The sequence below is a fragment of the Marmota flaviventris genome, chromosome 12, assembly GCF_047511675.1.
Source record: "Marmota flaviventris isolate mMarFla1 chromosome 12, mMarFla1.hap1, whole genome shotgun sequence".
Lineage (NCBI taxonomy): Eukaryota > Metazoa > Chordata > Mammalia > Rodentia > Sciuridae > Marmota > Marmota flaviventris.
In genome coordinates, this window is record NC_092509.1 from 78782021 (window position 1) to 78803809 (window position 21789).

Here is a 21789-nt window from a genome sequence, read left to right on the forward strand (position 1 = left end):
ATTTTCAATTATTCCTTGAACTCACCTCTAGTCTAGATAAACTGGAGAGTGCCAAAGTAGGCTAATGAGGACATAGGGAAGGAATTCAAAAAGGAGTTGCTGGTGATCCAAAAGAGTTAAATGAGGACACTGCTTCACAGCCAGTGAAAAACAAGAATGCAGGCTGAGGGACAGAACTTGCCTTTTCTGCCATGTGCACAAGATGATTTAAGGGCCCTCCTTCCACCAAATCTCAATGGTTATACTACACATACCCACTTTCAATCACTAAAACCCAGGGAACTCACAGATGTGGTCACACAGCTGCAAGACACAGTGGACACTAGGCACACAGTGGACACTAGGCATACTCTCCACCGATAGTTATCAAGAAAAACCTAGAGGCCTTAGAGCAGTTTTAGGAGATAGTGTTAAAATTCCAGGAAACACATGCTTATAGAAGGATAGAGGCGGTGGCGATTCAATTCTATTAATTCTACTATCTTGGAAGTTTGCCCATCTTGTGGATCAAAGGAAAAGTAAGCTCCAGCTTAGATATCCAAGTCTTTATTACGTCATCAAAGCACTTTGATAAATACATTATGCATTAGAAACAGCCTAATGGACTGTTGATAAAGGTAGTTTTATGTGTGGGCCTCACTGATAGCAAGATTTAGGTTGGAGGGTAAGTACCTCTTCGCCAGGGAGGCTACAGAAATTGACATCTTTGCTGTCAGTGCAGATGTTGCAGGATTATTAGTCATTTAAACCTAAAGGACCCCTGTGGCAGGCAACACCCTCAGAAACAGGTGGCCTGGGCCCAGGTGTTATGAGACCTATTAGTTCTAGTGCTTGCCTCTGCTACGACTACTTAGGAATCTAACTTTCCCTCAGCGTTGCAGGGAGGCAGGCTACTTACATAAAGTCCACCTGTGCATGCACAGACGTGTAGCATACACGCATAAACAACTAAAAAAAAAAAAAAGAATTTGTAATAGGGGAACAAAAGGAAAACCCCAGGATCTCCGAGGTGGGAGGCAGTGTGCTATTGGGCCTCACTAGGGCCTCGTGAATCTGAGATACACTTCTATTCTTATTTCTACAAATGAGGGGGAATGAAGAGTTCATAACTAGACAAAGGTGTCAGGCTACTTAAGTGGCACAGCTGATATTGGTCTCAGGTGTGCCCAGCTTCAAAGACCATTCTTTCATTACAGGTGGAGGCAGGGGTGGGAAAACCCCAAACCCCAGGAACCGCCTCAGTCTGGGAACAGCCCAGCATTGCCTTCGCCATTAATGATCTGTATTACTTTAGGCAAACCACGTCTCTGCATTTCCATTTTTGTGTGTATAAACCATTCTACTCCCTCAGAAGGTAGGGACGTGGCGAGGCCCACAGGAGGTGAGAGTATGGGGGTGTGTGGACATCTAGAATGTGCTTTTGGATACTGAGTACTCTCTGGGCCACTAGGAGTTTGCCCATGAATATGGGAGGGTGGGCAAACAGTCTACAGGCCTTACATAGATGACTTTCATTCAGAAAATGTCAAAGGAAAGTTCCAGACCTTTGACCCTGCCTTTCTTCCCTCTAACTCAACCAGGAAGGCTCTGGCTGCCTCCTCATGCCTCCATCCCTGCAGGTGTACCCATCAGAATCCAGTGCTCAGAAACTCATCTTAATCAGTTTCAGAAAACAGCCCAGGGTGGCTTCACAGTGTTTCACCTTCCCATCTCTTTCCTATGTCCCATCCTGTGGACTGCAGGCTGGGTGAGACTATGAAAACCATATTTCCATGACAGGACTCCACAGGCGGGAAGAAGCTATACATGGCAGTGGATTATGGTTCAGTGCCTAGTGTCTCGTCCAATCAGAACTGAGTTGCCTTTTTTTTTTTTTTAATGTACAAACAACTCATTGAGCTTTGGTGATTTATTTCTACATTAAGAACTCAATTCCTTGGGAAAAAAATTGAACAAGGCAATTTCACAGCTGCAACATGCTACAATTGATATCTTAAGGGATTGTCAAAAAGTACAAGAGGAATGTAGAAATTGAGGGGGGGAAGCCTCATAAACCTCACTCTCAAAAGAGAGAAGGGGAAATGAATGTGTTATCTGATATTTTCTTGAAGTTAAAGAATGATTAAATAAGAACATATGTGAAAGCACTATATGAGGATGTTAACAAAGCTTTATCATTTTAACTCTCTGAACCTCAGCTTCATAATTTCTTGATTTCTAGCTTACCACAGTTTGAGGTACAGACAGTTGGACAAATAAGTACGGATTTCCTCAAATATTACTTCTTATAGCCTACTGAGAAAAGTGTTAAAGAGAAAGGGGACACGGGGGCCTTCAATTTCAGATAGCTCCAGGGCAAGGCTGGCAAGAGGGTTTCAGATCAGTCTTGCCTCAATTTCTTTGCTTCCAACTACATGGGAGGTGGGAAGGGAATCCTCCCTTTTATTTTGTTAGTATTTAACTCAACTATGAGTTAAATACTTTTATTTTGTTAGTAAGTGGCTTGCACTACATGCTGAGGTAAGTTTTCTCCAGGGACTATTATTAAAAAAACCCACCCAACCAACCAACCAAACAAACAAAGAAAAGGGCAGGGTGAAAAATCTCTTGATCACACTGCCAGTTTGGCTTAGTTATCTCATTTTTCCTTCTAGTGGGGGTCAGCAAGGTTTTTCTGTAAACATCTCAGGGTCTGCAGGCCACACAGTCTCTGTTGCTGTAATACAAAAGCAGCCCCAGACATAATAATATTACATAAACAAAAGAGCATGGCTTAGTTCCAGTAAAACTTTATTTTTGGACATTAAAATTTGAATTCCATGTAATTGCATGTGTTATGAAATACTCTCCTTTTGATTTCTTTTTTGGCTATTGGTAGGGCTCATGGGCCATAGGAGTGGGTCACAGTTTGCAATCCCTTCTATAGAAGGTCATGTACCAGGCAATGGCATTCCTTACAGTGGGCAGAATCTCAGCAGGGAAATGTTCTTTAAAAGTTAACCTTTCGCAGGGAAGTTGGAGTGCTGAGAAGGCAGAAAGCTGTCCCTCATCCCTCAGCTGCAGTACTGGGCACTGTAGTTGCTTAATAGGTCCTTCTTGCATGTTTTGGCCATATGCTTAACAAACGGCCAAAACTTTGTGCCAAATAAGCAGACAGTTCCAATCACAGGGCAAAGAACATGGACTCTGGAACCTACCATAGGTGATTTGAATTTTGGTTCTACCACTAACTCTCTGAGCGACCTTGGACACATAATCTGTGACTGTATTTTTTAAAAAATATGTACAATAATTGAGGATTCAATGAGAAAAAGCATATAAAGCACTCAGCATAAGACCTAACTGACTTTATCATGGTTATTAACCACTGAAAGGATGAGATCTAATTTTTCCCATATCCTATACTGTCTTGCAACAAAGAGGGGAAAATAACTGGGACATCTTTTGGGGTCTCTACTTTGTCCCAAGTTGAATTTTCCAGGAATCTGTGTGCGCACAAGTATGTGTGCATGCACACTGGGGATTAATTGAACCTAGGGCCTTTTACATACTAAGTATGTGCTTTACAACTGAGCTAAATCCCTAGTCCCTTTTCCAGGAATCTGGAGGCTAATTTTAAAGCATGGAGGTAGGCAGGCCTAACAGTGGCTGCTCGCTGCCAGCCCATGGTAGCACTTCCCTTTCAATTTTCTTTCAGCCTGTGATAGCATCTGTAGCAGGATATTAGCTCAGCCCTTATGGTAATTTGGGTGCTTCAGTTCTAGTGGATATTAGTTGCCAGCTACTGACCCTGAAGGCAAAAACAAATAGGCAGGGGGAAAAAAAAAAAAAAGGCCCTGGTCAGGACTAATTAGATTGTTGCTGAAAATTAAAAACTCATTTCAGGGTAGTGGTGACCCCATCACACTATCTTGGGATGAGAAAACAAGCTGTCTATGAGCTTGTCTTTCAGATCCACAGCCAGGGGAAGGCTCCAGCTTGCCAAACACATTTTTTTTTTTTTTGTTCTTAGTTGAAAATAAATCCCTGCTCTCTGCTCCACTGCCTGTCATCTCCTTGCAAAGTCAGCCCTATTAGGGAGGGTCTTGCTATTTGAGGTTCTCATTTATATAGACTGCGTTCTGCCTCAGCCCACACTCAGGGTGGGGAGGGACACATCTCCATGGTCCAGATTTGTGACAGGGATGAAAAATGCCTCCCAAGGAGGGAGAAGAAAGCAAAGACTATTGTAGAAGGAGGCAAAGGATGCTATTCAGTTCTGCTCTGATGGTGGGATGCATGATGTTTTTGCTGGTAGCAGAGCTGGGCCAGAATGGCTCTAGCCATTGGTTCTAGTTCTCTCTGCCTATGCTGCCATATGCAAGGATTTAATTCTGCCTGGTATTTAAATGGCTGTGGTTCTCAACCCTAGTTGAACAAAAGAATCAACAATAGAGCTTTGAAAAAAAAAAATACTGAAGTCTGGGTCTCAACCCAAACCATCGATTCTTTGGAGTGGGCCCAGGCACTGGCATATGTCAACAGCTTCCAGGTGGGTCTAACATGCAGGCAGGATTGAGAGCTCTTGTCCTTTATTACCCCAGACCCAACCATTATTTGGAGTCTACAACTATCCCCAATTGATGTAGGGGACCAAGCTGCAGTTGACTGGGAAAGCTCTATCTGAGTTTGGGAATGACCCCACCAAAGAAATACATGTGCACGAATGTACACAGGTATAGGCATACCACACGTGTGCACATTTATGTGTAACCGAGTTAGAAAATACATATTCAGTATCTAGGAGAAGGACAAGTAATGTAGTTATCTTACTAAGTGTACGCTGGCCCATGCGAGTCTCCCACCGCCTCCCTCGACCTATGCTGTTATTTCCCATTCTAAGGTCTCAGTCCTGGCTCCCTCCACCTCCAGATGACCAAGCTTTACAGGAACCTGCACAGAGGCTCTTATGGAGGGGATAAGCACAGGGCTTCTGGAACCAACAAGAAGAGTAAACCTGCCTGGAGTAGTGGAGGAGGGAAGTGAGGTGGAGAGGAAGGGCAAGAACTAGAGCTCCTGGGTGTCCGAGGACTCGATGGACTCCGAGAGTCTGGCCACCACTCGGGTCAGGGCCCTGTTCTCAGCCTGCAGTTGCTCGTTCATCTGCTTCAAGGTTTGAATCTGTTTTAGCTGGTGGAGATTCTGCAGAGAGTGAGACACGGAGGGGAAAGACAGACAAGACAGAAAGAGACAAGACAGACCAGAGGAGAAAAAAGTAGGACAAAGAAACCATGTGACTTTTTGTTTTTGTTTTTAGTTTTCATGCTAGAAAGGAAATGAGAGAGGCAGGAGCAATGAGAGCAAATCATGTATGTTGGTTGAGGGAGGGTGGAGAAAAGCACCAGAGAGGGGAGAGCTATGTCTGCGATTCTTGGCTGAGGCCTAAGTGTGCTGATGGTTGGCCATATGGATACAACCGGACACTTCAAATGCATATCTGGATCACTTTTGAGAATGACAGTCTACCAAGTAGCTTGGGGCCTTCTGAACCAAATTCATAGGCTGAGCCACAGCCTCAGGGACCCTCCATGTCACTGTCAAACTAAGGACTTGGTGTGTTCCTAAATCCAGCTGCTGCCCTTTTCTTTCTCTCTCATCTCATCTTCTCTCCATACTTCCCATTTGTTTTCTTTCTGGATTCTTTCCTTACTTCATTTTTCTTTTTAATTTTAAAAAACAAAACAAGGAAAACAAGAGAGGGGTCTGTTATTGAACCGCTTTCTGTATATGGCATGTACTGTTTAGCAGGATGAAATGACACATAGTGAAATAATAAACAACTGTCACAGCTCTAACCTGCTTTGGAGGAAGCTTCCTTGGCCTTGCTAGTTCTCCTCTGCATTTTAGGATCCCAGAGCTGCTGACCTTCCTCTGACCTGATATATGATTATATGCATCACTAAGTTCATAGCTAACTGTGTTCCCTCTGTCCGAGTTAATGCTGAGGCTGGGAGCTGCTTAAAGGTGTTCACAAAAAGAGTCGTACACTGGAAGTTTCTGCACATAAAAGTGGAGAAATCATAAATGTCCAAATGATAATGGAAGTGGCTGGGCCAATTTCAGCCCTTACTGTCTGTCAGTGTTGTAAATGGAATAGAACAACCAGCCCATGGGTATTTTTCTTAAAACCCTGTAAGGACTTAAAGACTTCAATAAATGAGACTATATCACGGGCCTGCCTACTCTGCTCCACGTCCTTCCTAAGTGATCATTTGCACTGACCCTGAAACTGAGGCCATCAGCTTTTGGGGAGGAGGGGAATGACTTTGTTATGCAAATGGAGTTTCATGGATGAGGACAGACAATTCTGGGTTACAATGATGACAAAAAGATCACCGGGTATTAGAGAAATGTTTCCCATACCCACACAATGAGGAGGACAGAAATGAAAGATTAGTGGAGTAAAAGTTTGGGAGTAAAGCAGAAAATGAAAGGTAGTATGAGGGGAAAAACAGTGAAAAGGAAAAACAAGCAGAGACAAATCACTGAATATCCCTTTCCCCCCAAAGGGAGAATAACCATCTTGCAAAGAGGTAGGGTAGCCAAGCAATTCCATGGAGCCACTGGACAGGAGGGACTGGGCAACCCTCTTTGCCCACTGTAAGCATCTCAGTCATGAAGGGGACAGAGGAGGGAGATCATGGTGCAGCACATGGAAAAGTTTAAAGAGATGGGCAGGGACCAAATTTAAGAACCAATGGAAAGTCCCTGGCTCTCACCCTTCACTGGTGTTGACATTGGACCAAGCTTTCAACACAATCATTAGCATTATATGAAGTGGTCCTTGCCTCCCAGAGAATATTAAAGACATGAACTATGAAGGTGACTCAATCTAACATGTGAATACAAGCAGACTGAAGTAGAAGAATTTGCAAGTTAGTAGCGTGAGAGAAGCAGGAAACACTGGTGGAATGTTCTATAGAAAGCGGTCTATAGAAAGCATGTTCTATAGAACATGGCAAGAAGATGGGGAAGAGTGCAGGGCATAGAGCAGAGTGGACAAGGGCACAGCTGAAGTCGGCGAGTGATGTTTCCAAAATAAGCAAAGTAAAAATCCCAGGACCAATCTAAAAGGAGATTGGTTGACGGGCCTCTGTCATGCAAGGACCTGGGAAAAGAAGGGCAGAAGGTCTAGCAAGGAGGCTGATGCTGAATGAAGGATGCAGTAGAAAAGTAATGAGATCAGGTGAGGGAACATCCCAGGACCAAGTGCAAGTCTAGCACAGCTTACACTGACATACATGTCTGTCAGAAGCTGGCATGTAATCCTGCTCCAGCCCAGGATCTGGGTGGGGTTTCTCCTGGGGAGAATTTATGAATACTTACCTTTCTAGGTAAAGGCCAGAGGGGCACAACCCAACTCACAACTACAGAGCCCACCTACATCTGGGTGAGCCAATCTCATGGTTCCCGTTTCACCTGGCCTTTGTATTTTACTTGCTAGAGTCAGAAAAATAGACACCAAAATTACTCTGTGTCCTTGAACACTTCCTCTTTAAAGGTTCACTGGAGGTCAGCCGCATAAACTGCTCCCTACTGATTGCACCAGGGAGATTTGAGCATCTGTACAAATATGCAAAAATATGGAGACCAACAGGTCCAGCCTCTACTGGGTCCCACACGATGGTTGCATGCACTGTTGGCTGGCTACCTAATACACACAAATTTTGTCCACTAACTACTCTAGAAAAGTTGGTCACAATGAAAAATAGCCTGAATAGAGAACTTGGAGCTGAACAAGGATTTTCTTTGATTCCTACAGAGCAGTGATATTAATTTGATAACATTTATATTTGTATATTTGAAGTTTTTGTTTTCAAAGAAGGTATAGACACCAATGCAATGTTGGTGTGACTGGAGGCTCTGACGTTCCTCCCCCTTAGTCCTCTAGGGGGAGCTGGACAGTTTGTAAATCTGGTAGTACTATATGATTTGAGCAAACTGTTTAAGGGCTTTGGAGCCTATAGGCATTTATTCTCCACAACTTTGTAATTAGGAATGGAGAAAAAAAGGCAATGACTGTGGGGGTATATTTTTAACTAAAAAAAAAAAAAAAAAAAGACCCAAAATAAAAACCAATCTTAAAACAGCTTATCTACTGGTTTGGGGGCCAAAACCATCATGATCTGGCTCCAGTTGATAATGTAAACAAATTGATTTTTAAAGTTGTTGGCAAATGGCTTCTAACTAGAGAGAGCAAACACGTTCATGTACAATAAACTCTATTGAGAAAAGAAAAGAACTCATGACTTACTTTAGGAAATCATGGTCTGACAGGATAAAGAGAGAGAGAAACATGTAAATTTGTCTCAACCACAGGATCGATAGCAACTAGAACACAGGAGGACTTCTGTATTCTCCATTTTAGAATGGGAACAGAAATAGGAAATGATCTCAAGTTATCCACTTTTGGCCACTTTCTGGGTCTTTGTGTGGGGTCCTGTGTGGAGACAACTCAAGAGTTTCAGGACTGGTGGGTATAGGTTGGTTCTGGGCTCCTCAGTACTTGCTGGGAGGCACCAGTTTTGGCTTCATTTACATGAGGATCTGCATTTTGGTCCTTCCTTCCTTCCTTCCTTTTTCTTTTAGCCATTTCTTAATGAGCATCAATGACAGGACAGCTACCTAATAGCAAAGTACAAACGGTGTAACTCAAGGGTTTCGAAGATGGAATAGTCGCCATGCAACCAAGAGATGCTGATCCATCCATCTGGGACTATTTACAATGCTCACATGCCACGCTAAGAGGGCGAGAATAGTTCTGAATGTGAGATGGGTTTAGAAAAAGCAGAAGATGAAGAGGTTTAACAGTGGTAGGGTATCGTCCTATCATCTCAGGAGAATCAACCATATATTATAAAGAGTAACAGCTGGATGCAATATAACAAAGCACATGCCTATAATCCCAGCAACTTGGGAGGCTGAGAAAGGAGGATCACAGATTCAAGGCAAACCTGGGCAACTACAACTTAGAAAGATCCTGTCTCAAAATGTAAAAAAAATAAAAGAGAGTTGGGGATGTAGCACCCCTGGGTTCAATCCCAGTAGTGCCAAAAAAAAAAAAAAAAAAAAAAAAAAGCAATAGGATCTTGTGAAAACTATGACCTTGTCATGTCCTGAAAGGCCCCCACACCCCAAAAATTAAACATAAGCCTTTGGAACAATAAATGCGTCTCTCAAGGTGCTCTAACTGTACATTAGGGATACCTACTATTCACAGAAAGAAATTTAGGGATATGCCTGAAACTGAATTAGTATTCTTGTTTCCTAGCTGATGAAACCTGGGTCTCACCCAATGAACACTTGGCGGCAGCACAATAAGATCCTTGAAGAAAGAAAAGAAGCTTAGCAAGCACTAGGTGATTGTGGCCATGTGGCATTAAGGCCACTGTGGGGATGGGATGCTCCACAATCATATCCAGGTGGCTACCCTGAGCAGCTTTGTATCTTCCCCTTCCATAGTAGTGAGTTGATTCCTTTCAAAATATTACCAAATCTTAGCATTCAAAGCTGCAAAGAATGGCAACTGTTCAGTAAAGTGCCCAGTGGAGGCTATATCACTTCAGGTCATGGTGAAGGTTGAGAGGAAAACAGCAAGCCTGAAGTATATCTGGTGGCATGAGCTTATTCTAGTGGGACAGTGCCAAGCACACTGGAACACCGCAGAGGAAATGGACTGGGGAAGGAAATCAATATCAGAATAAATTTTTACTCTGCTACAGAATAACTCAATCTGTGTTCTTTCCTGCAAAGGGCTGGGTTAGGGAGGCGCTGCAGGGAGGAAAGCCTGTGGCCATACGCAGGCTTCACTGAATACCTAATGGTAAGCTCTGCAGAGTTGGAAACGTGTGTACTAGTCTTTTTATTTAGCCTTTCAAGGGTGAAGCCATTGCTCAGAAAACCTTACATGTTCAACTTGGGTTTACCTCCAGTCTTCTAGAGACTTCCCTTTAAACTGAGGGCAATATGTGGACACTGAGGTGACCACAGTAGATGCTATGTGAGCTGAGAGTGCCTGGGAAACCTCCTCTTCACATATCATCTCTTCCTGGGAGTGTGGAGTTTGTGGTGAATTTCAGAGAGGGCAGGCCTATGCTTAAGTATCCAGTCTTGGCAGGCATTTAGAGAACAGGCATACAAAGAGAGAAAAAAATCTCTTCATACCTTCATCTCTTCTTCCATTTCTGACATTTTCCGCTCCAAGGCTCGTCTCTCCTGTTTAGAAACAAGGAGACTGTTGAACATGTAATGGACCTACAGGCAGCCACGACGCACCTCCCAGCTGCTATGGGATCAGCAGCTTCATGGTAAAGGGTCTGTCTACTGACTCAGACAAACCTTACCCAGATGTGAGCGCTCCTTCATCCTGTCCCTGTAGAATGAGCTACTTCACTGATAAGAATCCCAGGATCTCTAAGCAAATAAGTGAGACCCTATCTCTAAATAAAATGCAAAATAGGGTTGGGGATGTGGCTCAGTGGTTGAGTGCCCCTGGGTTCAATCCCTGGTTACCCCCCCACCTCAAAATCCCAGGATCTAATTCTTCTTGCAAAACATCAGAAGACATAGAGGGAAGCAACTTGCTTACAGATGATCAGACCAGGGCACTCTGAGTTATTCTCTGCAAGTTGGAAGGTTTCATGGACTTTCAAATGATTGCAAGTAGCCAGAATCCTTGCTTTCTACTAACAAAAATCCACCATTATCCTCAGTAATATCCCAAGCCCCCCAAACAAAATCTTAGGGAACTGCTTCTCTCATGACAGGGAGATGGTTTGCAAGGAAGTAGACATCACTGTCTACTAAGAAATAGCATCCCTACTCCAAGTTCCTGTCTCCCTCCCTTTCTTTCTCCCAGCAACTAACTCTTATTTTAGCCTGAATGCAACAGAGAGTCCTTGATCAGATGAGATACCAAGGAGGTTTGGCTATAGGCCAAGGAAATGAAATATAAAACTTAGCTGCTTTCCAAATTAAACATACAATAACAGGAGAGATGGGAACATATTATATCCCTAGGGTCAAATCTAAACTAGAGCTCATCAATAAATCTAATTGAGTTTTCCCAATCCAAGAATGTCAAATCCCAGAAAAATATGCTGAGTGCAGTTGGAAGGAGGTCAGCAATTGAACCAGAGAGTGGGATTCTGATGGTTCATGTCTCAAGTCAAATGAATTAAATCAATGGCAGAGGGTCCTGTTAAAAACTTTTCTTTTTAAAGTGATGAGAAGGGCAAAGAGCCCTTGTATATGTATGTGTGTATGTGTGCGCGCGCACGCACGCTTATGATGATTTACAGTAAACCAAAATATATTATGGCTATGTGTATGTGTGTAGTTGTGCCTATTGGAAGAACTACAACAAGATGACCTTCCAAGAACCCTTCCCACCCTAAGACTGGAATGTGTACAAAGTACTGAGGAAGCCAAAAGGACTAGCAATCAAATTACTGTCCAGAATCAGACAAAAAGAATTTCTCATCAGGCTGGGAATGGAATGTGGCAGAGTTCCTACCTTCTTAAGATGAACTTTTTCCACTGGCACAAACAACAAAGTTAGGGAAAGTCAGAGAGAGAGATGAAACGGGAAAAAGAGACATGCACGTACCCGTTTCTCCATTTCTAGCATTGATGATCTGTCAGAGGTCTTTTCTTGTTTCTGCTGAGCAGATGGAAAGAAAACACTTGTTACTTCAGTTCTTTTGCCAGGGGAAACCCAGTCTCGTTCATCTTCACCACTGGACACTCAGAAGTAGATGGCCAGGCTTTGGGCTTTCACTTTAGCAAGTGTCCCAACAAAATAAATTCTGATAGATCACTAAGCCTAACATTATTTTGTCTCTGAAGTTTGCAGGATTCTCACTGATTGGGGGGGTGGATAAGGCATTGTGACACTCCAGAAGTCACATGTGCTGGGTGTGGAGGCACATTCCTGTAATCCCAGCAGCTTGGGAGGCTGAGGCAGGAGGATTGCAAGTTTAAGGCCAGCCTTAGCAATCTATCAAGGTCCTAAGCAACTTACTAAGTTACTAAGTTACTCTGCCTTAAAATAAAACATAAAAAGGGCTGGGGATGTAGCTCAGTGGTAAAGTACCTCTGGGTTAAATCCCTAGTACCAAAAATCAATCAGTCAGTCAATCAATCAATCAATCAATCAATCGTACAAAGACATTATTCAACACATACCCAGCTTCCTCTCCTAGTTCTCTTTCTCTCTGTCTCCAGGGCCAACTATCTTCTTATGTTGTACTATCCCTCTCCCTTCTTTTTTATGAGTAATATCATAATCCAGAGGAAATGAGAAATGGGTTTTCTACTTTAAAAGGCTGGAGATCCTTGAACTTGAAGTCCCCATGGCTCTCCTCTAAACAATCCCTTCTCCCATTCCTTCTGTCTCACAGGCACTGAGGCCATTTTCCTTACAGAGCACTGGTCTCTGTGTGTGCTTACACTTCTTGGGAGCCCTGCTTTGAACACAGCACTTCCATTTTTATCTGTTGCATACCCTGGACTTTCAGTTAATATTTTATCTGCATAAAGGATTTAGAATGTATTTTAGATCACCATTGACCTTTAAGTTATAGTTTTTAGAAGGGTTAAAAAGATGTGGCTACATACCCAAAATGTAGAATAAACTCAGATAATAATCCTGCCTTAAATAAGGGAGTAAAAAGGAACCCTTCTTAGCATTACAGAACAGGGAAGAATTTCTTACATTCTATAGATATTTAATAAGTAAAGGTGATCATTTTTATTTTGCCTTGTGCCAGGCTCAGACAACAGTCAATAAGTATAGAAATTATGCTGGTTTTCTGGCAGAGGTTACCCTTTCCCCCCAAAATTAAGGAATAGCCAGAACTAACATTAATCCTCGGAATCTGGCTCCTGTCCTGGGCTTTCACCTTCTGCTCTGAAGGTCATGGCTATGTGCCTTAATACTGCATCTACAGTAGGAAGGGTGCAGAAGGAAAAGAGAAGTTGAAACTGGGATCTGTGCAGATCCTCATTAAGTCTCCCTTTCCTAAGCCTGAGAAACTATGTTTAAATTCATGTATACAAAGAACTAGTTTTTTATTTGCTTGTTTTGTTTTAAATGTCAAGCCTGATAGAGTTCAGGTGAACCTTCCATGTAAAAACACTGTGCGTGTCCATGTGGTAACTGTCTCCATGTAAATGTATGAGACTGACAGGCTCCTGCCCACTGTCCTACCAAACAACTCCATTTTTGGTAAACAGAGAAAGGGTTTGTAGTGCCACCATTTCTTCTGAATTTCAATAACTTATATTTGGCAAAACTAAGTATATTTTGACACACCCAGCAAAGCAGTTGGCTGGAGGGTAAATGCTATTCCCCAGTGACTGGGAAAGGCTGATTTTATTTTTAATGTCCATGCACGTCAGTGTCCACAGCTTGCTAGGCTGCTCATTGCTATGAAGCGAAGGCTGGGGGAAAGGCCGTGAACCCCACCCAATAGGTCAAGAAACAAGCTAACTGCCAGAAGCTTCTGCCGAAGAAAATGTGCAGCAGGTGAAACTAGGTTTTTCCTGTGGTTCTTCACAGTCCTGACTGCTCCTTATTTTTCTATAAAATACAGCCCAGTAATAACTGATAAGAACCAGATCTGTATTTATTGACAGATGCCAATATTTGGCACAGTTCAGAATAAAAATTGGACCAGACATCTCCTAAGGATCTATCATAAATTAGATGTTTGCCTGGCTCAGTAGTACTGAGATGAAGAGATATCTTAAGGCTTACCCTGCCTTGGGGCAGGGTTGTAACTGTGTATATCTGTATTTTATTTTTTCCTCTTAGATTTAGAGACCTACTTTCTTATTCCACAAAACCATGTTAAGTCCAGTTGTTATCTATCTGTTGCAGTAGGTCTCAGAAATTCCCAGGAAGAGACGTATTTGGCTACTATCACAGGCAGAAGGGAGTGCCTTTTTCAAATTGACAGAGGCAGCTCTCAGGACAGGCCAACTATTTTGAGCCTGGCTAAGCCCTTTTCTGGTCAGTGTGGCTGTCCTAGCTGTCTTGCTGGGATCCCACACAGTTTTGTAGCACTATCTTCTACATGCTGGTGCCTCTTGCTCATCCCATGCCAGAGGGATGCTGTTCAGAGGGTATTTGACTACCCCGGTCCCCACCAAACCCCACAGTTTGGGACTATTCAACTCTATATTTTAGTCTTACTTTTGGATCATATCAAATTACCAGATTGACTAGCCACCTCTGGTTTTCATTTCACGCTCTCCTTGTAAAGAGTCATTTTTACCTCAGATTGGCTTTTCAAATTCTTAGTCCCTAGGCATCTGGGTTTCCGGTTAACTCTGCAGTAACCTAAGACAGTACTTGCTCTAGCTCTCAGCTGCAGGGTTTATTTCACTAGTGATGAGGTCATTACCTCTACCACCCTCTAATGCATCATCTAATAAAATCAGGCCCAGCAGTGAGAGGAAATGGATATCCTTGCCTTCCCGCCTACCAGCTCTTTATTTCTAGCTGAAGGAGGGTGTAGCCTGGGGAGATAGGAAGGAATCGTTGCAGGATGGAATCTTTACATCAGGACCTAATCCCGGGTTCCAGCAGCTCTTCTTCCCCTGATGTGCTACATAACCTAAGCAAGCCACTCTTGTTTCTAGGCCCAATTTGCTACCTTTCTGTACTCGGGTATAATGTCTTGCAGATCCCTCTCCAAAAGGTGATGTGCAAATAAGCTGCACTGAAACACGAGGAACAAGACAGAAGAAGCTGTCTAGGACTGACTGTGCTGTGCTAGTTTATGCTTTTCTACTGAGAACTAATTAGATAATATTAATTAATTATTAGCATTTAGACCATCAGAAGTTGTTCACTGAACTATCACTTTTCAATTTTAAGTTAAACACTGACTGAATCCTCAACTCAAATTAGAATCCAAGGGAACTCCATTTCACTGCCTCTGATGAGGCCTGATTTTGACTCCATCTCATGTCCTGCCCCTTAGATCCCTAGTCCAGGTTGTCTGCTGATATCAATCCCTGTCTCCCCATCTTCTTTATTCTTCCTCTCCTTACCTGGGCCATCTTCTCAAGCTTGGATTTTATATCTGCTAGCTCTAGCTGGGCCTCCTGAAGTTTGGTTTTCAGTTTTTGGTTTTCAGTCAGGGCACTCTCGTAGAGCTGGGGAGGGGGAAGCAGAGTCAGGTCACTAGGGGGGCTTCCCAGAATCAGAACCCACACAGTTTGATCATATGAGAATGTCTGGGGCTCTCTGCTCCAAGCCAAGACAGTACCCTAGGGGCAGAAGATGATGAAGTGTGGGGATCAGGGCACATTCACAGCCACTGCTCTCTGGCTTCTTGAAGGTGATGATCTCACATGCAGAACACAGAGAATGATGCTCCAATTTCAATAATGTTAATCTTGGGGGGAAAAATCCCCAGTCATCCATTTTCTCCTATGTAGTATTGACATTGCTTAAAAGTGTGGCTTCTCATACCAAAGAGATTAGTTTTGTAACTGGCCTAGGGTGATTTTTGTCGAGTTCTACTTAATAAAAACATCAACAAAGAAGAATTTCTTTAACCAAAATGTTTTTTCCTGGTACCTCAAGTGCTTGAAGGGAAAGTTTTCAAAGCCTACTCCTGGAGCTAGGTAGCAAGACAAAAGGAAATGGACTATAAAGTGATTCGAATCCTTTCCAAGCCCAGACAATGATGATAATGATGAGGGTTTTTTAAAAAAACTAACACCAAGAAGTATTTAGCTGATATTCACAGGATCTTATTAAAAGCACATGTTTATTAAAAATAAGTCCACCACATGAGTCTCAGGTTTAGACAGAACTATAATTTTTTATTCTTACAATTCTTATTTTCTTACTTTTTCCCATATATGTAAATATCTGACTCTAGGCAAAAACTTACTGCAATAAAAACAATTTAAGGGTCTTTATTTAGCTGGTGGAGAGGTAAAGCAAACAAAGGAGACTGCAAGCAAGGAGTTGTTACTTAAGTGTCCTTTTCCCTGCTTACTCACAACTGTGCTCCTTTTTCTATCCTGGGGGAAAAGGCTATTTATATGTTGTAACCCAAGAACAGGAACATTGAAAAATGACCTTACTTTTTTATAATCCCTGTTGCTGTCCTCTTCCACACGGCTGGTCAGGCTGGCTAGACGAGCCTCCCGGGCTTCCCGACGGGCTCTTGCTGAGGCTCGGTCACCATAAGAATCACTGGTTGTAGGGTTACCACCTCCTGATTCCAACCTGTGAGATGTAATGTGAAAGGTAAAAAGTACTTTTGAGAACAAAGTAGTGAGGGGAAGATAGAGTTCAGGAGTAGTCTGTACTTTTTCTAAGATATTTGTGAGGGGAGGCCAAAAACGATGCATGACATTCCTTCCTTGAATCTTTCAGAGAGCATTCCTGGATCTCATGGCTACACTGTATCCGTGTGGAGCTTAAGGAGGGAGGCTGTCATTTGCCAAGAATGGAGCTTACTTGAAAAATTGGTGGTTTGGACACATGTGCTGACTTAAATCTTGGAGCTTTTCAAATTAGTTTGGGGTTGAACAGCTTCCCTGAAAAGTGTGCTTTTAAAAGCAAAAGTTTCTTGGATCTCAATGGCTCTTGGAAAATGATTACAATGAACTGTCGTTGAATCAGAAACATGTGGAGACTGAGCTGGAGGCTGAATGGAGGAGGATGGCCAGCAGGGCACGATACCTGTGCTTCATCAGTGCACTGAGGTGGGCTGGAATCCCAAACATTCCACGGTGCTACACGATGCCCAAAAAGCTACTTTCCAACCCTCTTTTCTGTATTCTATATCAATACTTATATCTATAACCAAGATTCTTATACCTTCCAGAAACTGAACTTCCAAGAGTGGTTTTATTCCCAGTATTGGTAAGTTCATTAGAGGAAGTCAGCTAATTATGGTTAAAGTGTATAATTATTGAACTGATTCTAAATACTGGTTTATATTTTCCTGAACTTTGCTTTTTGCAAACTAGAATGTGTCACACACGAAAGTGCTCTGGACAAAGCAGCCCTGCAGAGCTCTACGGCCCTGAATTGGGACGGTTTGAAGCTTCACAGCTGTGGGACTTGCATCTGATGTTTCTGTGGTACCTACTGTCAAATCTAGGGAGGGGGTAGCTGAAATAAGCATTAAGTAGCAGAAAAGCAATAAGGTTGAGGACAGAGAGAGGAGAGGCAAAGTAATTAGCTCCTAAGAACAATAATGATCACTTTTCTTTATAACATTCTTTTTATTTCTTTTGTTAATAGAAATCTTTGTATTGACTTCTTTTTACTATAAAAGCAATACATTAAAAGTAGTACCAAAGGGGGCTGGGGGTTGTGGCTCAGCGGCAGAGCACTTTTCTAGCACTGGTGAGTGAGGCCCTGGGTTGGATCCTCAGCACCACATAGAAAACAACAACTGAGATAAAGGTTAAATTCTTTAAAAAAAAATTAAAAATTAAAAAAAATAATACCAAAGTATCTACCCCATAATTTTGCCCAAGGAATAACCACTATTAACAGTCTAGTTCATCTCCTTGCAGGATGTCAACACAAAAATATGTTAAAATATATATTTCTGTAAATAAAATTAGATACTGCCTATTGTCTAATTCCTCTTCCTTCCTACACTTATTATTATGATTGTGGGCATCAGCTAAGTAAAAATAAATTTGTCTCATAAAAATGACTGCACAGTCCTTTCCATGGTTTTCTGATAATTTAATTAATCTTTAATTGATAGCCACATATTGTTTGTTCTGGCCCAGACTGGCCTCAAAGTTGTGATCCTCTGGCCTCAGTCTCTTGAGGAATTGATTTTAATATTCGGGAGGTTCAATATTTTTGGTTATTCATCTTCTTTGTTTTGGAATTACCCACTTTGTGGCCTTTATTTAGCAGAATCTTCATCATCTTCTTGTTATTGGTGGAGCCTCCAACATGGTAGGGTTTTTAAAACTAATATAGCTTAAATTTTTTTTTCTATTTTGCTTTTTGTTTCTATAGTATCTTTTACTGCAGAGACTTAAAATTTTACACGATTATATTTGCCAATTTTTACTTTTATCATATAATGCTTAGGAAGGTCTTTCCTATATAAAATTATAAAATATTTTACTTTTTTTGTTGGAAAGCTTTTTTCTCTAAAAATTATAACCCATCTGAAATTGTTTTTTTTGGGAAGGGAGGAAAGATATAGTTCCCAAATAGTCAATTATCTCAATGATCACTTAATGAATAATTGTTTCCCCAATGAGATGAAAAGCCACCTCATACACATGACTTTGTGGGGATTATAGATTGTGTTCCATCATATCTTTGTTTATTTTTAGACCGGTACCTCACTGTTCCAATCATTGCAATTTCATAGCATATTTGAAATCTATAGGCAAAGTCTCCTTTCATGAATGGCTATTAATAACACAACAGAGTTCATAAAAGATTAACTATAACAAAATACCACGACAAAATGCCACTCTACCAATTCTGTAAAGCTGAGTAAGCTTCTGCTAGGTTAGAAGTAAATTACTTATCCTTGGCTGGTGCTGATGAGAGGGCGAGCAAAAAAAGAATACACATAAAACTTAACATACATTATTAAGGGAGAACCAGCTCCATCACCAAGCAAATTATGAGAAGACTCATTTGCCCTGTGTTGTCTTATATCTACATCTTCCCCCAGTCTCTTCTTAATTTCTCCATCAGAGGAATAGTGGAAAGGAGAGATTCAAATGTGTATCTCCATAATTGCTATTATTTTCTTCTTCCAAAAGATCAGTTTTTGGTTTATTATTATTTTTTTGGTGCTGGGGATTAAACCCAGGAAGCACTTTACCACTGATCTACATTTTTAGTCCTTTTTAAAATGTTTATATTTTGAGACAGGGTCTTGCTAAGCTGTTGATTATCTCACTAAATTGCTGAGATTAACCTCGAACTTGCCATCCTCTTGACTCAGTCTCCTGAGTTGCTGGGATTACAGGCATACAACTTTGCACTTGGCTAGCAAGATCGGTTTTTATAACCTTCTTATTAGTTGAAAAATTTCAGAGGATCATCCTCTAAATGGATACCTTCCCTTAATGTTTCTGCAACTGCAAAACAGGTCTTTAGTTAATTTGACAAACTGCTGCTGAGCACCATTTAGATACAAGGGATAAAGCTGGACTCACTGTTAGTGACGGCATCTAACCTCAATCTCCATTCAGGTTTCCACTATGCAATGAAGCCTTCCCTACACCACCAGATAAAGTTAACTGCTTCTTTTTTTTTTTTTTTTTTTTACTCTCACATTACCTGACCATACTTCTAAATGGCATTTTCTACATTCTATTGAAATCATCTGTCTCTCCAGTGGTTTGTAAGCTAATTGTAGGTAAGGATATTGTCTTATTTGTATTGTTTCCCTACTGCCTAGCACAGTGCCTGGTACAGGCGCTTTAGGAAATTAATCTAGTGGTAGTACACAAGGTGAACTGGAAAAAGGAGACTGGTGGCAGGAAGGTGAACTGAAAGCTGTTCTATTACTTTGGCAGGAAATAATAAACGTTAGAAATTATTGTGATGGATGTGGAAATGAAAAGGAAGAAAATGATGTGGGGAAATTACTAAACCACTATATAAATCTAAATTTAATTAGACATATATTTACTCATAATTATTAAACATGCATATAAAACAGAGAGGGTTCTTACCTAGAAAGTCTTTCATGCTAGAGAAAGGAAATAAAAACAAAAACAATAAAAAAAAAAAAAAAGGAAAAAAGAAAACAGCATTAGCAAAGGGACTTATTTTTATTTCCATTTATAAATGCACTTTTTCAAATCAGATGTCTCAACTTCACAGCTGGAGATGGGGTTGCAATTTAAGAAAAGCAATTCAACCAACTGCACAAAAGGCTACTTAGCTTGAGCTCACATTTGGTATTCCATGACTCAGCAGACCTGAGGCTTAGAGATATAGCATCTTTTTTTCTTTTCAGGGCTAGGGTTGAACCCAGGGGTACTCTATCACTGAGCTATTCATTTTCATTTCATTCTGAGACAGCATCTCACTAAATTGCCCAGTTTGGCCTCAAACCTGTGATTCTCCCCACCTCAGTCTTCTCAAGTTGCTGAGATTATGGGCATGTGCCACTGCTCTCAGCAGGGACATAGTATCTTTTAAAACTAGAAGTCAGCAAAATGTAAAATGATCAAAAATTGACACCCCCCCCCTCCAATAAGCCAGCCAACCAGCGTTTTAGGAGTGGCTATCACTGATTTTCTGTGTGACATTTTTGATCATTTCTAATCTCAATATTCAGACTGTTAATTTCTTTCAGTTCACAGACCCCCAAACCTTCCCAGAATAAATTTATAAATGTTAAACTTGGGACAGTTTTCTGGTTTTCACCTAGATCTACAGTGAAGGTAGATAAGTGAGAAAATTAGAAAGGGAAGAAGAGTTCCATCCTAGTCTCTAGAATGCTGGTTAAAAAAAAAAGAAAGTACTTTGAGGACTCAGAAGGAAGGAGTTTAATATGTAAACTATGATCTTGGTCACTGTAAATAAACCAATAAAAAGTGACTATGTCTGTGTTTCCCATTTATTTACTTATTTTTATCATAGATGGCCTTTCCCCTCCTATCCCTTCACTTTTTTTTTTTTTAAAAGAACTCAGGCAAATAAACACTTACTTGATTTGAATGTATTTATTTATTTCCTCTTTTGAGGTGTTAAGGAATAACAAAAACTCCCAGGACAGATAAAAGAAGAAAGAAGAGATGCAGAAATGTGACAAAAATGTCACAAAACTAATAATAAATCCTTGAACTACTGAAGAATTACTCAGTGGCACTGATTTGGAGATGGACACATACCTTTATTTTATTTATTTATTTTATGTGGTGCTGAGGATTGAACCTAGTGCCTCACATGTGTGAGGCAAGCGCTCCAACACTGAGCTATAACCCCATCCCCTTGTACACTTTTTCGTCCTAATCTAAATCCTGGAGATTCTCTTTTAGTAGGTCTGGAGTGGAATCTTCCTATCCTCCCAACACCATATTGGGAATTGAACCCAGTGCCTCATGTGTGCTGGGCAAGCACTCTACCACTGAAAAGGCCTCCTTAAAATTTTTTGAGATAGGGTCTAAGTTTCCAGGCTGGCCTCAAACCTGCAATCCTTCTGAGTAGCTGGAATTAGAGGCATGTACAATCATGCCTGATGCCCTGTATGTATTTTTTAACAAGTACCCAAGATGATTCTGTGGCATAGCTCTGGTTAAACACCACTGGACTGAACATATGTTTGTTTGTTTATTTTTTTAAGGTGGAGACATGTCCCATTTGAGATGAGGAAATCATTAAAAAAAAAGTATATAGTATATATTCAATGTCCTCATATACTTGGAGTTCTTGGAGAATCCTGAAATTTAGAAATCTGGAATTCCTGACACTTTTCCTCTCCTGTAATTACACATTTGTACCTGATCTTCAGGGAGAGTCATATCCCATACACTCAATGCATATCCCACACTACCAATGACTATTTTTTTTGGTCAACATTATCCAAAGTTTTTTTCCTCTTACTTGAAGGCTCCCCTCCCCAAAGAGGCAGCTATTTTTTTCCTTTTTTTTTTTTTTGGTGGCGCTAGGGATCAAACCCAAGGCCTCGTCCACATTACGCAAGTGCTATATTACTGAGCTACAACCCCAGTCCTAAAAGAAACTAGGCAGAAAGGAAGATTGCAAGT

The 21789-nt window shown here is 41.3% G+C and overlaps 1 protein-coding gene across 5 annotated transcripts in view; it reads right to left on the reverse strand.

Moving 5' to 3' along the window:
• Window positions 1–21789, reverse strand: part of Ppp1r12b (protein phosphatase 1 regulatory subunit 12B) — a 203693-nt gene that overhangs the window by 7575 nt on the left and 174329 nt on the right. For 3 of the 5 annotated variants that reach the window (XM_027945641.2, XM_071600174.1, XM_027945647.2), the window contains 5 exons: window positions 19747–19763; window positions 16147–16291; window positions 15100–15204; window positions 11648–11701; window positions 10204–10254 (listed from right to left, as the gene is read on the reverse strand). In XM_027945641.2, coding sequence (XP_027801442.1) covers window positions 10204–10254; window positions 11648–11701; window positions 15100–15204; window positions 16147–16291; window positions 19747–19763 — 372 coding nt within the window. Of the gene's footprint in view, window positions 1–5005; window positions 5182–5761; window positions 6347–10203; window positions 10255–11647; window positions 11702–15099; window positions 15205–16146; window positions 16292–19746; window positions 19764–21789 lie in introns of those variants that run through there. The other 2 variants (XM_071600177.1, XM_071600173.1) reach the window with 2 other exon arrangements.